Source organism: Dipodomys spectabilis, unplaced genomic scaffold (assembly GCF_019054845.1).
Source record: "Dipodomys spectabilis isolate Male_0828 unplaced genomic scaffold, ASM1905484v1 ptg000187l, whole genome shotgun sequence".
Lineage (NCBI taxonomy): Eukaryota > Metazoa > Chordata > Mammalia > Rodentia > Heteromyidae > Dipodomys > Dipodomys spectabilis.
Window position 1 is genome coordinate 1,365,693 of NW_024870864.1, and position 15,421 is coordinate 1,381,113.

The 15,421-nt window shown below is 48.5% G+C and overlaps 2 protein-coding genes across 5 annotated transcripts in view; both read right to left on the reverse strand.

Annotated features, from left to right (window-relative positions):
• Bcl2l11 (BCL2 like 11) overlaps positions 1-12,830 on the reverse strand; it is a 40,738-nt gene extending 27,908 nt beyond the window's left edge. Inside the window, exons 1-3 of one of the 4 annotated variants that reach the window (XM_042695417.1) lie at positions 12,619-12,830; positions 10,011-10,147; positions 9,741-9,830 (exon numbers count right to left, since the gene is read on the reverse strand). In XM_042695417.1, coding sequence (XP_042551351.1) covers positions 9,741-9,830; positions 10,011-10,134 — 214 coding nt within the window. In that variant the 5' untranslated portion in view covers positions 10,135-10,147; positions 12,619-12,830. Of the gene's footprint in view, positions 1-9,740; positions 10,148-10,971; positions 11,014-12,618 lie in introns of those variants that run through there. The other 3 variants (XM_042695414.1, XM_042695416.1, XM_042695415.1) reach the window with 3 other exon arrangements.
• Positions 12,831-14,304: 1,474 nt separating this feature from the next.
• The window catches only part of Acoxl (acyl-CoA oxidase like), a gene marked incomplete at its 5' end in the record, with an annotated part of 295,914 nt that continues 294,797 nt past the window's right edge, over positions 14,305-15,421 (reverse strand). Inside the window, 2 exon segments of the mRNA XM_042695356.1 lie at positions 14,305-14,508; positions 14,607-14,714. Of these exon segments, the coding sequence (XP_042551290.1) occupies positions 14,305-14,508; positions 14,607-14,714 (312 nt within the window).

Sequence of the window (15,421 nt, forward strand, 5' to 3'; positions counted from 1 at the left end):
CCACTGTGGTCATAGCCAGTCTGTTGTCTATCATGCTCCTATACTAGGTAAGGGTTATACATCTCATATATTATATATGCCTATGCTAAGCTTGCTTTACAGAGAAAGCTCAGTCTAGGCTACAAAAAACACTGGGAAAATGCAGGTGGACACCCAAAAGCTGCTTGCTGCTCACACACACTGTGTACTACATAGCACGTAGATTCTCTTAAAGTCAACACACACCTGCACTCATGCTGAGAACTAACCTTCCTCTTAAGTTGGTGAACTGCTTTGACAGGTTTAAGCAAAATCTAATGTTCCAGTAAAGTAAAAGGTCTAAATTCTCATGTCTACGACACTGTATCTACCCAGAATTTATTTCTGGACTACTATATTCAGAATTTCTCAAGGACCCCAAATCAGACAAATTAATAAGGAAAAAGCCCTCCTTTCTCTTGTTTTCTTTCTTTCTTTTTTGCAATGCAGAGGTTCGAATCCAGGATTTTGCATATGGTAGGCCAATGCTTTGCCACCTCCCACACACACGTTCATAGATCCACAGTCACAGAGAAAAGAAAGCCAGACCCCACCACTTAAACTGCTTATTTTTAGAAGTCTCAAATTGCTCATTAAGTCTCCTATAAAGTTTTTATATTAAAATGAATAGGAAGCAAGGTCTGGCCCAGGAATATAACCATTTTCTATGAGGTGGGGGGAAGGGGAGAACAAGGCAATTCAGAGTTGAAAACTGTTAAACTTATTTCAATATAATACACACACACTCCTCTTAGATTGAATTGGCAATTTTTATTTAAGAACATGAACTTCCAACTCATTTTCCTTCCTAAGAAAGGGTGGCAAAGCCCAAGGGAGCCAAGCACTTTGTTCTGGGTAAGGGAGTAGTGTGAGGACACAAGTTCACAGCCAGACATCAGTCTCAGACACAGCCTTCACTTCCACACAGTGAGTTGTTTCCTTTCTTTGAAACTGCAGTACAATCCACAGATGCATGCTACCTACTGGCTGGCATTAACTTGGAGCCAAAGTGGCACAGGCTCCCCAAGGGAGCTATAGGCACCACAACACCCCACTCCAGCTTTGTATACCACTGGGGAGAACAAGAAAGGCAGCCACCACCAGTAGCCCTTCCTCAAGGCTCTTTCTGACCAGCCCAGTCTCAACAAACCACAACTCTACTTAAGAACACATGGATCTGGTCCAGAAAGGGAATTGAGAAAACCAGGACATCAGGGATACCAAAACTCATTCTAAACAAACACTCAAAAACCTCTGAGGGCCAGGTCTTTTACAAATTGGGGGTTACCCAGTCACCAGGTGGAGTGTTTATGCTGACTTCTTATCCTGGCCCTTACAGTGTGGGAAAAGGAAAAACAGTTCCTCAGAAGAAAGGCTTACAACTTATTCAGAAATTAGTGTGAAAATTTAAGCCAATCTGGTTAAGACTCTAATTTTCCAATTGTAGTAGTTTCATTATCTCCGGAAAAAAGGGGGAAGAAGCTATCTTTGAACTTGATTTTGTTCAGGTACTGGACATGCTTAGTGTTGCATCAACCAGAAGAACCCATGGCTGATTCATTTCTTGTTTTGAAAAAGATTCACAGACCTTTGGACTTTAGGGAAAAGTAATTCTATACCTCATGCATTGAAACCATTGTCTCTATCCAAATACACATTTTTCTGAACTCAAGTTACATTTCTGCCAATCAGATGGGCTGACTATAGCAGGTAGCCTCAATTCAGACCCATGCCAAGCAGAGTTGGAATGGACAGGGCATTCTAGATGTCCCTCATTGTCCAAAGGCTTCCTAGGAAGCCAAGGTTCCTCTCAGGGTAAGATTTGGGTTAACCGGCATGGTAGGACTGAGTTAGACTTCCCATTCCTGCTCCTACCAATCATTTCTAGAAAAGATTTTGTTTTTTAGTTCTTTGCTCTGGTACCAGAGGAGAGTGACTTATAGTAGCATTTCTGCATGAATACTTTTCCCTGCAGGTGTCCTACGTTCCTAGGATGGCATGTCCTTCCCATAGAGAATGGGAAATACTGGCCATCTGTACAACCTGTCACAGCTGTCAAGCTCACTGAGATAAGAAGTGACTGAGTTTTGAAACAAGCTGTCTACCAGCTTGTTTCAGAATTGCTACAAGCTTTACTGATGAGCACAAGCGCCCCCAACTCAATGCATGGGGAACTGCAGCTCAGGAGGAAAAACAGATCCACCAAGATTCTGGGGGTGGGCAGAAAGACATAAAGCATCTAAGGCAAACCAGCTCTAAAAGGATACACAGTCCATAGAGAGTGGCAGCTAAGAAGTACAGCTAATGGGGTCCCATCTGATGGAGATACTCCACTTTGCTACAGTAAAAAGGCAGACCTACAAAATAGGAGACTAGTGTTCATCTGGAATACATCTAGTGGTAGCCTAAAAGTGATGTTGTCTGCATGAAATCTTCATCAACAGAAAGAGCACAATAGTTAATACTGCATCACATGAATGAGACACACAACGCATGCTCAGTAACAGGCTCTGGGACATGAAGTCAGCTTTTCAGTAGCTATTTATTAAGACTTGTTTTGATGGTTTTACAGGTGGAGAAAGGCACACAGAAAAGACCACCTACATCTGAGTTTCCTCATCTTTTTGTTTTGCCTGTTACATTCATTTTTAATCTCATACTTGCTATCATCAACAATTCTGTAACCTTCCTTAATATTTTGCCAGGAGCAACTCTTTCATGTCATTGTTAATAATACTGTGAAAAAGTGCACAATAATTAGGAGATTCATCTATCCATCCCAGCAGGCTATGGATTTTTCTGGCTGGTATAAATAAGGCTGTGATGATTCCCAGACCTTGCACAAATGTTCTGCTAGCATTTCTTGAGAGATGGTGTCAGGTCATTTGCCTTGTGCTACAGAGATCTGAGGGAATGCAGATGGCACAGAGTGTAAGGTGCAGGCATAAGCCTAGAAGGTCTCTAGGGACCCACGTTAGGCTATCAACAGAGATCTGGGACTTGCAGATAGGAGGAAGGCAGTTGTAGGTCATAAGCCCAGCAAGGATCTCCACCGCTGACCAAGCAGAAATGACTGACCAGGTGGAACTGGCTAGAAATATCTCCATCTAAGGAACACATGGCATTGAGGATGGTCTAACAGAGAAAGAATGAAGACCACTTATTCAGAAGCAGGGACAGGTCAGAGTCCATGAGGAGTGCTGTCCCAGCATAGGCTGGATGACTACAGGCCTGGGTATAAGGAAACTTGGGCACAGGGTAAGAGCTGTCATTTAATGGGTTTAAAGCAGGGCAAGCAGCAAATGTATTATGCTTCCCAGTATACAACCATACAAGCTGATGGATAGATATTCTCAAATTCAAACCTCCTAAATGCAAAACAAGACAAGTCAATATATGGGTAACTTTTTCTTCCTGTCTTACAACCCAATCATATAAATGTACAGGACTTGTGATTTCTTTAATATGAAGTTTTCTAAGAAACGTAAATATCAAGGGCTGGGAAGGTGACTCAGTGGTAGAGTGCTTGCCTTGTATGCATGAGGCTCTGGGTTCGATTCCTCAGCACCACATAAACAGAAAAGGCCAGAAGTGATGCTGTGGCTCAAGTAAAAGAGCGCTAGCCTTGAGCTGAAGAGCTCAGGGATAGCACCCAGGCCTAGAATTCAAGCCCCAGGGCCAACCAAAAAAAAAAAAAAAAAAAGAAGCGTAAATATCAGATTTGAGTTTCCCACACATTGCAGGGTAAATCTGAAGGGCATCCTTCCAGTTACAGTGGGGAATAACAATAGATATTGTGGTGATTCTAGAAAAAGCAGCCTGGCTTTTATATGGCTCTATCTTTTAGCATTATAAACCTATTAACTCCATGGAGAATAAAAATAAAGGATGAAGGATCTATGAGATTTCTAACATCCTGAAGTCTTTTCATCCAAAGCCCAAAAATCTCATTATGGCCTGAATGTTTACCACCATCCCCAATCCTTGTGAAAACAGAAAAACAAGGAAAAAAAAATCAGTGGAATGGAAAGCTTATTTTAAAGAAAACTTGTAAGCTTCTGAGAAAGACAAAGGAAAAAAGACGAGTTTCAGAAATGAGCTGTCACAAGAAATCCTACATGCAATTCTATATGCAAATACTCTCAATAAATAGTAGCACTATATATAATGAATTGAACAGCTTCCCAAGTAGGTCTTACCTCAGGTCTGTAAATCAATGTAATGTAACTGTCAATAGGCTAATACATAAAGTTATATAATCATATCTAAAGATACTGAATAAACATATTATAAACACTCATTTCATTCACACTTAAAAATTCAATTAAGGTTGAATGCTGGTAGCTCCAACCTATAATCCTAGCTACTCAAGAGGCTGAGATCTGATTATCATGGTTCAAAGTCCATGAGACTCTTATCCTCAATTAACTACAAAAAGCCCGGAAGTAGAGTTGTAGCTCAAGGCCTAACCTTGAGCTTGAAAGCTCATGACAGTGCCCAGTTCCAGAGTTCAAGCCTCAGGACCAGTAAAACAAACAAACAAACAAACAAAAAAAACCCTCAATAATCTATGAATAAAAAGCTCATCATTTTAAAGAGCATCTGCAAAACATTTGCAGGTATTTAGTGGTTAAAGAAAGAATTTTTCCCCTTAAAACTGCTCTTACCACTTCTATTTACTGTAAGTAGTAGGAGTTCTTCTAGTTTTGCAATAGGGTAAGAAAAAGAAATAAACTGGGAAAAAAGTGGTTCACATCTGTAGTCATAGCTCTGTAGTACAGAGATCTGGGGAATCATGGTTCAAGCAAGGCCAGCACAGGCACCAAAATTGGTGAGACTCCTTCTTGACCAATAGCTGGTGCAATGGTATACTCTTGTCAGTCTAAGCTATGGGGAAACACAATGGCTGGGACCAGTGGAGCTCAGTCCAGGCCAGCCTGGGCATAAAGCCAGACCCAATCTTGAAACTAAACAACACAAATGGTATATAGCTCTAGTAGCAGACCACCTATCTAACAAGTATAGGGCTCTGAGTTCAAACTCCAGGACTGCCCCCTCCAAAAAAGGTAATAAAATACTTGCAGATAAAAGTATTTTTTTAAAGTCCCCATTTGCAGATTATATGACTATTGGAAGTGGCACTATGACTCAAGTGATAGAGCGCTAGCCTTGAACTGAAGTGCTGAGGGACAGCGCCCAGGCCCAGAGTTCAGGCCCCACGACTGACAAAAAAAAATTATATGACTATCTACATAGAGTCCCCACACTCCCTAAAAAATAACAAAATTTTTGCAAAGCTACAAGGAAACAAGACCAATGCACAAAAACCAACAGTTTCTATGTACTGAAAGTAAACACATGAAAACTGAAATTAAAATAAAATTAACTGCTTCCAAGAAAATAAAGTATCAAGTTTATTAAAGCTAATCCAAGAAAACCAAAATGTTTGCTGAGAAATGCTCAGCCAGTTCTCCCTCACATTATTAGATAATCTAACAATCCCACTTCTGGGTGTATATCCAAAAGAATTGAAAGCAGGACTCAAAAACCTATTTGTACACAATGTTCATTATAGCACAACTTGCAACAGTTAAGAGGTGGAAGCTGCCCTTTGTCCACTGGAGACAAATAACAAAATGTGCTACAAACATACATTAAAAGGGGGGGATGCATATCACAGTATGGGTAAACCTTGAGGACTCTTCACTAAGTGAAAAATGCCCAGTCACAGAATGGATAAGCACTGTATGAGTTCACCTACAGAAGGCATTTTAAAGTTGTCAAAATTACAGAGGCAGAGGCTGGAGGAAGGGGAAAATAAGTTACTTAATGGATGCAGAGTTTCAGTTTTACAAGATTAAAAAGCTCTTGGTTAACCTACAACAATGTGAATATATTTAAAAACACTGAATTGTACATTTAGAAATGGTTAAGAAGGCAAATTTTATGTTAGCTGCCTTATTTACTGCCAATATTGTCAAAATATTATCCTAATATGGAATCTGGATAAAAATAATTGATACTCTACTTTTCTTTTCTTTTTGGTGCTGGTTCTTGGGCTGGATTCTATGGCCTAAGACTCTCCTTGAGGTATTTTGCTCAAGGATAGAGCTCTACCACTTGAGCCACACTTCTATCATTTTTGGTAGTTAGTTAAAGATAAAGTATATCTCACAGACTTTTCTGCCCAGGCTGGCACAGAACCAAGATTACAGGCATGAGTGCCCAGCTCCACTTTCTTTTATCATAATACATCTTTAAAATACAGTGTGTGGACACTGATACCACACCTGGATTTGAACTAATCCTAGGCTCAATTTACAGGCAGTTTCCCTACACCTAATTCCTACAGTGACATTCCTTACAGCTGGAACCTAATACTCAGAAATATATGAGAAGTCAAGAATCAAGTCCTCTATGTGCTACCTGGCTTTGTTGAAGTTCTATTTTCCCTCAGTTAAAATTTCTTTTGAAAGGTAGTTCTGGGGATGTAGCTCCTGCCTAACTGTGCAAAGGGCCCTGGGTCAAATCCCGAGCACAGCAAAAACAAAACAAAATAGCTGTGGAAAAGCTAATCTGTAGAGCTCTATTGACTTTCGAATCTTCTGTTCTTCTTTTCTTCAGTCAAGCACCTCACTGGGGTCTGCATGACCCCCTGCCTCCCACAGGAAGCTCTTAATATAAAGGAGGGGCCAATTACCAGCTGCTGCAGAAATACTCACAGGATGTTGAAGGGTATAAAGAACAATTAACTCCCATCTGTGAGTTCTACCACACTGTGAGGGAATAGGTTTAAGTAACACAACCTGCTGGTTGTGGATACTCATACATACTCCTAATTCTCTTTTTCTTTCTTCTTTCTTTTACATTTTTGTTGGTGCTGAAAATGGGGATTGAGCCATAGCTCCACTCTGGCTTTTGGCTGGTTAACTTGCTTTAAGAGCCTCACACTCAGATCTCACCCTCCTGAGTAGCTAGGATTACAGGTGCAACCAGCTTCCTTTCTTATTTCTAATTGCACTGACTATACTTCAGAGTAAGAATGTATGTAGGATTTAATATGTAATTTGCATGAAAAATGTATAAGGCATAAAAACACTCATGGGAAAAGGAATTCACGGAACCAACAACATACCTTATAGCTGCAAGGTTTTATTAAAATAATCATTACTCAAGTTAATCCTCCCAGACCATATGCAAGCTAAAATGGTACAAAAGTATGTCTTTATGTTCCTACAATAAAGATAATATTCTTTCAACCTTTCTTCAGAAAAATCAGATATATGGAGTATAATACCTAACTGCTAGGCATCCTCACAAGCCTTCACTTCCCCATCAGAATAAAGATACAAGGACAAAACTTCAAGGCTCACTGTTCACTACCCAAGTAACTGAGCAGAAAGCTATTTTGTGGTTGAAGGAGCCCCTGGCTAAGCAGAACCTTTTTGTGACCTCACATTTGTGTTCCAACAGGGCAAGTCAATCAAAGACTTCTTAGGACAAATTCATTTTGTAATAACTATCAAAAGCAACATTAAAGATCCTAATGGAGATGGCTGAATAAGGAATAGAACATTGATCAACTTAGAATTGTGGTCTTCAGGCACTTAGCTAAGACTCTGAGGATAGCCAGGAAAAGTAGCTACTTAGTGACTACAAAAATTATACATTTAAATCGTCAAGTTAATAACCTTGCATTTGACAGTCTTCTCATGGTCTGAATCTCTCCCAAACAAATGTCTAAAACCTCAGTGAAGAAAACTTACCTTAGTATGTTAACTTCAGACAAATTCATTAAAACTCATCATTTCATTCCATGTATTCAACTCTAAGTTATCACATTAGTCTATGGAAGTTAACAGGATAATGCCTCAGGATCCAATACTTTACTTAGCAGGTATACCTAATAACTTTAATAATGTAGATTGTGATCTTGAAAGCTCTGAATCTGTCATCTCATCTCAACTAACGGTGCTTACATTATTAATAAATTGCTAAATAATATATTCATATCAGCATTCATATCTATGTTTATTAGAAAATGCACTAATACAGCCAGTGTTCCCGGCTACCAAGAAAGGAGAAATAACTTCCATGCATTAGGCTCCCACCTCCAGAGACTTTTCCATAGGCCAGCAGTGTGAACCTATAATAGCTTTCAAGGGGGTCCTTAAAATATACAGGTTTTAAATATACATACCATAAAGCTCTGTTAACTTGGCAAGAATATGGTAGGTTCACATCTACAGTGGCCAATTTCATGGGAAGCACCAAGAACTTGTAAGGCTAAAATGAGTTTGGGAGTAGCAGCACAGGCTGTAACTAAAGTAACAGTAATAATAAAATTTGCAGCTTCTTTCTATAAGGAGGAGCCCTACTTATATCTCCCAGTACAAGGCAGATGAATAGCCAATGTATATAGCTCATTGGTATTTGTCATTTTTGCTTGCGGTTTTCCAGGAGTATCCAACCTGACAAGGAACAACCCCTATAAAGTTCTTTCCATCTCTGTAACATGGGAATCAGTCTTCCTGATTTATTTCACAGAAGTTGGTGAAGGCACAGATCTGTAGGTCCCACATTTACTAACAGATTTATCACTGTACTCTAGAATTCAGGTGCTTGGGCTGATGATTTTGGTTTTAGTGACCCTACAGCATACAAGATATGATCTAAATCTTGGAATTTAAACTAGATTTCCTAATTGATAACACAGCTAATCTCTTTCCATCTTACGTATATAGGGTAGGCTCATCTGGACAAATGCCAAAGGTGACTGGTGAATGATCAAAACATGAGTCCTTTCTATTAGCAGCACAGTGAACCAACACAGACCCATCCTATTTCCAGGGTTACCAGAAATGTACATACTCAGGGGTCACAAGCCAGAGTCCCAGACTGTAATCAAACCTGCAGATGTTTCAATCTGGCCTATCTAATGTTTAGAGATCTAAATTAGTTGTCAATGCTTAAATGTCCAGATATATGCCCTTAAAAATCTGCATTCCTGGACTATCTTGTAATAAAGGAATGCCTACAATCTCAGACCACATGCCCTCTGGCATCAAGAACAAATGCTCTCCAAATTGCCCACGACCCCTACTAGGTTCCTTTCCCTGTGAGTAAGCTCCCTCAATGATTTTACTGTGCACATATCTGGGAATTCAAATTTGCCACTGCTAGTTCAGCTCCAATACTAACTTTAATCTCTGAAATAAAAAACTACAATCTGATCTCATCAGTATTATATCCAAACTTTCTGAGTGGTGAAACCCAAAGGGAAATGTAGGTAAGAGAAAAACCAGTTCCTACTTCTTGTAGGAACTATTTCATTTTCCAAATGTCATCTCTACAAATAATTAACTTGTTCCATCTCTTTCTTCACACTCCCAGTTACATTACTAAGCTGTTTTCTGTAACTGTCCAGTCCCTTTCAAACACAATGCTGTTAACATGTAACACATAGGGGTTAATACAATTTGCCATGAGAATATGCTTCACCTTGAAGGCCAGAGATTCAAGCTGATATTGATGCCATCTATACACTTCATGACTTTAAAAACAAACAGTAAAAAACACCAAAAGCTTGAAAAAAAATTTTTGAACACATTCTCCTTTCCTACCAGAACACAGCATAAATCACTGGAAGGATTGTAAAAGAAGGCTCTAAATGTTCCACACCGCCCTGAAACGTTCATGCATGTGCAGAAGCTACTGCTTACCCATTGCGCTGAGATAATGGTTGAAGGCCTGGCAGGGAGGACTTGGGGTTTGTGTTGATTTGTCACAACTCATGGGTGCCGGGCTCCTGTCTGTGTCAAAAGAGAAATACCCACTGGAGGATCGAGACAGCAGGGAAGATCTTCTCACAAAGATGAAAAGCGGGGATCTGGTAGCAAAAGGGCCAGGGCTGGCCGGTGGGGCCAGCGGGCCCTGAGGGCTGCCTTGGGGGCAGCGGTCCCCTTCGCCTTCGGGACTGCCTTCGGGATTACCTTGCTGCTCTGTCTGTAGGGAGGTAGGGGCCCCAGGCCTGAGCTGGGGAGGCCTCTCAGCAGGCTGCAACTGTCCACCTTCTCGGTCACACTCAGAACTTACATCGGAAGGTTGCTTTGCCATTTGGTCTTTTTTTCTGGAGGTAAAAGAAAAAGAAAAACTCTGTTTTATGTTCAGCAAAATAATTATAATCAATAGATAAACTTCGACCTATTCACTAAAATGTGGAGGGAATTCCACATACTTTGTTAACAATCGCTCGAATATAAAAGCAAAAATATGGAGAGATGGAACTAAACTTGGGAACACCAGAGAAAATAAGAGTTATGAACGCCAATTATTTTGCAGGGCTAGGGGTCTCCCGTGCACAAACATGCACACAAGGTTGCAGAGAAGCAGCTTGCTTGAAAAGTTTATTTGAATGTTCTTTTGCTCAGGACAGACTTGAATCAAATCAGAAATTCCCAGCGGGCTCTGATTTCCCGGGATCAGACTCTGCGCTGGAGTACAGCGCCGGGCGCAGATGCGGCGACTGCCTGCAGCTGGCCCCATTCCCCGCTTCGGCCCCATTGTTTGCCGAAAATGCTGAGGGCAGCAAGTCTGGGAAAGGTTTGGCAGCGGCCGTCAGTCGTAGTAAGTGCGTCACAATAGAGTTTGTAACTCAGCGAGCGCAGCTCCGCCCGGTTCGGGCGCTTCTCCGCCCGCGGTGCCTCCCGCTCCCGCGCGCAGCACCGAACCCGACACAACTTCTCCAAGATGCAGCGTGTACAGTTAGATGCACAATCCCAAATCGGGGACCCCCCCTCCCGGAACCGCCCTCCGACACCCCCGGCGAAGTCCACAGATAGTTCTGCACGCACGGCGACACCGGTTTCTCACCGCGCGATTCTCTTACTAGAAACAACCCCCCTCCGCCCCCACCGCGCCGTCCCTCCCTTCGCCAGGCAATCACACCGAAACTCACGTCCGCCCCTTCCCTTCCGTGCGTTGCGTCCGGGCCCGGGCCCCACGGCGACCGACCCGCGTTCTGCGCCGACCCGGCGCCCCCAGACCGTCACCACTCAGGCAGCGTGGGACACAAAGCGCAGCACCAGGCTTCAGAGCCCTCCGGGCAGCGCTGGGTGCACGCCTTCCCGCCCGCCCGCCGCCACGCTCCGCCGGGCAGCCCAGGGCTTCGAGCGCCGCGCCTCTGGCCCGCGCTGCGCCGGCCGCCGCCGCCGCCGGGAACATCCTCCGCCTCCTCCCGCTCCTCCCCTCGCGCTCTGCGCCCGCCGCGGCCGGCACCGCCGGCCTCCCCGCGCAGCTGGCGCCCGGTGCCCGCGCTCCCAATTGGCCCGTGCGCGGTCGCTCGGTGCTGCAGCCAATGGGCAGCGGCGGCGGGGGCGGCGCCTACGGGTCAGGCAGCCAAAGGCGAGGCGATTGTTGACAAACTCGCCCTCCAGCTCCACTAGGGCTGAGGCGGCCACAACCTCCAGACTGGGCTCTGGCTGTCCGCCCCGCCCCTGCGTTAGGGACACCGCGCGCGTTGCAGCAGTTCCCGCCGCCCCGGGCAAGATCACCTGGAGACAAAGCGAGACCGAAGAACTTCCCGAGACTAGATGGGCAGTCAACACACTGGTTCGGGTAGGTCGAGTTGCCGACCTCAACGGCTGCCCTAGCCCCGGCTGCAGCATCCAGCCGACTGCTGCAACTTCATCCTAGGTCCCCAAGCGCCGCGGGTACGCATCAAATCGGAACGACCATCTCTGGTCACTAGCGCACACACCCAACTCTCGTTCCCCAGTGTCCCGCGGGCCCTTGCACCATCAGTGCCAACCCCGGGGAAACACGTCCCCCGAAGGTACGGCGCCACCAGCCTGCACAGCAAACGAGTATCGGTGCGATCCAGCACTCGGGAGCCGCTAGGAGAGCCCAGCCCTGAGGACCGAGCTAGTTCTGCTGGTTGGTTGGTCCCCCGTGTGGCCTTAGTGGTCCGGAGAGGCCCTGAGTCCCTCGCGGCCAGTGGATCCTGTCTGGCTGACGTTGTCCGCAGGGCGCACACAGCAGGGGCTGGGCCTCCAGGCAGATCCGACAAAGCAACACCAGCAGCTAAACCTCGGCTTGCATGAGTCACAGGAAAAGACCAGCCTCGTCAGTTAAATCCCCACCGCAGTTCCGCAAACTCTCCGCAACGGGCTCATGCGCCCCAAGAGCCAAGCCGCCAAACCCTCAGGTACTGCGTGGCTACAAGTAGGGGATCGCCGGGCTGTTGGCGAAACTTCTCCTTTAGGCTCACGGGGCAAGTCCCCAGCACGGCGACGATAGCTCGCGCTCTCCCAGCCCGGCCAACAAGGCTTCATGACCCCCCGCCCCCCGCCGGGTGCGAAATCCAGGCCCCAGTCGTACTTCGGTCAGGTGTCCTCGGCGGCCCACAGCCAGCCCTGGCCTAGAGTGGACCTGCCCAGGAGGGGACCCGCCTGCACCTATTGCGACTAGTGGGGCAAATACGCGCGATTCTGCCTGCACGTGCGAGGGAAGCGGGCGGGGGATGGAGCGGCTCGAGCTCCGGCGCCTGTGCCGGTCTTCCTGCGGTCCCAAGCCGGTGCTCCGGAATTCGGAGGTGTTTACCTTGCGTTTCTCAGTCCGGGAGTCAGAGTCAGACATTGGGGGAACGAGGGCCAGGGGGGGGAAAGACGCCGAGGCGGTGGCCACAGGAGCTGGACGAGCCGAGCAGCCCGAGACGGTGCTGTCTGCAGAGGAGCAAGGATCGCGGAGCGGCTGCAAGAACCGGCGGCGGCGGGCAGCGGCAGGTCAGGGCGTTGGGCTCCTGACGAGCTGTCGACCCGGCGGCTGCGCGGAGCGAAGTGAAACCCGCGGGGCGCTGCAGTCCTGCTCAGACAGGCGGCCCCGCGCTGGCGCCCAATCACCTGGAGCTCCGCCCCTTGGAGTTCCCGCCCCGGCGGGCTGGCAGCTAAGCACCGCCCCCACAGAGCCGGGGCCGCAGGCTCCTGCAGGCTGGGACAGGTAAAGGCGGGGGTGGTCCCGACGGGTTCCCTGCGTTGCGCACCGCCCACCCCGGCGTGTTTACCCGAGTGACTCGGCTTGCTGGCAGCTGTGGCTGCCCATCCCCCCCCACCCCAAAGTGTTCCCCCTGTCGTCGGCGGACGCAGCGGCAAGAACAGGGAGGGCACCCCGGGAAATACTGCGCCCGCTGGGCACGGTCGCCGGAGGAGAGCTCCAGGAGGCCGCCTCTAGCGTTTGCTGCGCGGACTAGCTCCGCTTCGAGCTGTGCTGGGTCGCTCTTCGAAAACGGCGCAGGGCAAAGTTGGGCACCGAGTCTCTGAGCGTGCTCGCGTAAGAGTCCCAGGCGTCGGGTAGGACCCAGATCCGCGAGACGCTCGCTGTCCTCCCCGCGCCCCGTGGCCGGACTCGGACGTCGCTTCCGGTCACCCCGCGCGCCATCGTGGGATTTTTTTTTCCAGAGCTTAGCCTGGGTGAGAGACAACCCTCCCCCCCCCGCCCCCGGGATGGGGAAAGGTCAGTCAAGAAAAGCACAAACAGCAGCCCACAGCCGCTCCCACGCAACTCAGGTGCGGGGCGCGAACCAACTGTACGGCCGTCAAATAAGGAAATGGGGGGGGGGGAGAGAAGGAGGGAAGGAGAATGGGAGGGAGAGGACCCAAAAGAAACGATACTGAACAAACATTAGAAAAAGAAAAGGCACCCAAGAGAGCCTCGGTCTCCGATAGAGAAGGTGGTACGTGAGCTGGGCTGGGCCCGCGGGGACCGGCCAGATTCGGTCCTTCGGTGGGCTGGAGTTGGTGCCGGCGAAGCGGCGCAGTTCGGGCCGCGCTGGGGCAGCCGTCTAGAGGTCACAGTATTCCCCACCCTTCCTCCCTTTGCAACCCCAGCCTCGTTTTCGAGTCTTGACTCTTCCCTGTCCCCGGGAGACCACACTCCATCTCTTCTGTGGGTCTGCACCCCGGTTCTCCCTCCGAACAGGTGTCCCTGGCCCCATGCCTGGCCCTTCCTGCTAGTCCTTTGCGCGCCTCGGTTCCACGACCCCCCGGGGTGGACGGGAGCGCGGCGGGGAGTGGGAGGATGGGTCAGGAAACGGAACATCTTGCCTTCTGCGACGCCGAGCTGAAGAACACTCAATTGAGGAGCTACTCCAATCTGCACCTCTATCAGGACGTGGAAGGGGCCTCCAAGTAGAGGAGCGAGTGGGGAGGCCTTGCTGCGGCCGGGGCTCCGTGGGCATGGTTCGTGTGTAGAAGCCCTTCTAATGTCGGCGTGACCCAGCACCACCCCAGATTAGTCTCGGGTGCGTCCCGAGCGGGGGGCGAAGGACCGGCTAGAGGAAGCACGCCGGTCCGGCCCGGGGAGTTCGTAGCAAGAGGGAAAGGTCGAGGGCGTGGATATCGCGAACAGACTGGACTCTAGGAAGCCGAGACCTGTCCTAACCGCGGGAATCGCTGCCGTGGCCCTCGGCGGTGGCTCCCGTCGAGATTTGTGCCTCTGCAACTCCGCATCGGGGGTGGGGGTAGGCAATGCAACCTGCTGCGCCCGCGGGGAGAGAGCCCCAAGGGTGAGCTGTCAGCCACCCTGGGTCCTACCCGGTGCCACCTCGGGCGTCGGGCGACGCGAAGCACGACCCGCAAAAGAACCACGCCGCCAAGTCGCGTGGTCCGAGCGTCGCCCTGCCCTTGCGACCCGGTAAATACCTAGGCGTCGGGGAAAGCAAGGAGCTCCAGATTAGGGCTTAACAAAGAAGCCTGCCCGGAGGCGATGGTTCTCGTTAACTCGGACGAGCTGGGGCCCTTCCACCCGACGCGCTTCAGGCGGCTTGGAGCCCCTGTCCGGCCCTTTCCCCGCGGTGTGTGCGGGAATCCCTCCAGGCGTGAAGGGCATCGTGGGAAAGGCCGGTGGGCTCTGGCTCACCGATCCTGGATATCGCTCTCGCTGCAGGACAGTAATCCCTCCCTGCCACCGGCCGGCGTGTGGAGGGAGAAAAGCCAGGAGGACTCGGACTGAGCGGACAGGGGACATGCACGCACCGCGGGCGCCGCCTGTGGGGTCTTTCCAAGTTTCGAAACCAGTTCATTCGGCAGTGGATCCCCCAAACCCGCCTCCTCAGCACTCCAGGCTGCGGGCGCGCCGCCCTTTCAGCTCATTGCTTTATTCAGCTTCAAGACTGCACTCTTCTACGGGACAGATTGAACTTTTACGCGGGGCTAATGTGTGTGTGTGTGTGTGTGTGTGTGTGTGTGTGTGTGAGAGAGAGAGAGAGAGGGGGGGGGCGGGGGGGACTGATCTGGGATCAGGAAGCCGTCCACCGGAGGTGGGGGGTGCCGGGGGGGAGGAACCAGCTGGACTCCTTGCTCGACCGAAAGCACAACTCCAGCCCCCCCCCCCCCGCCCCCTCTCCTCG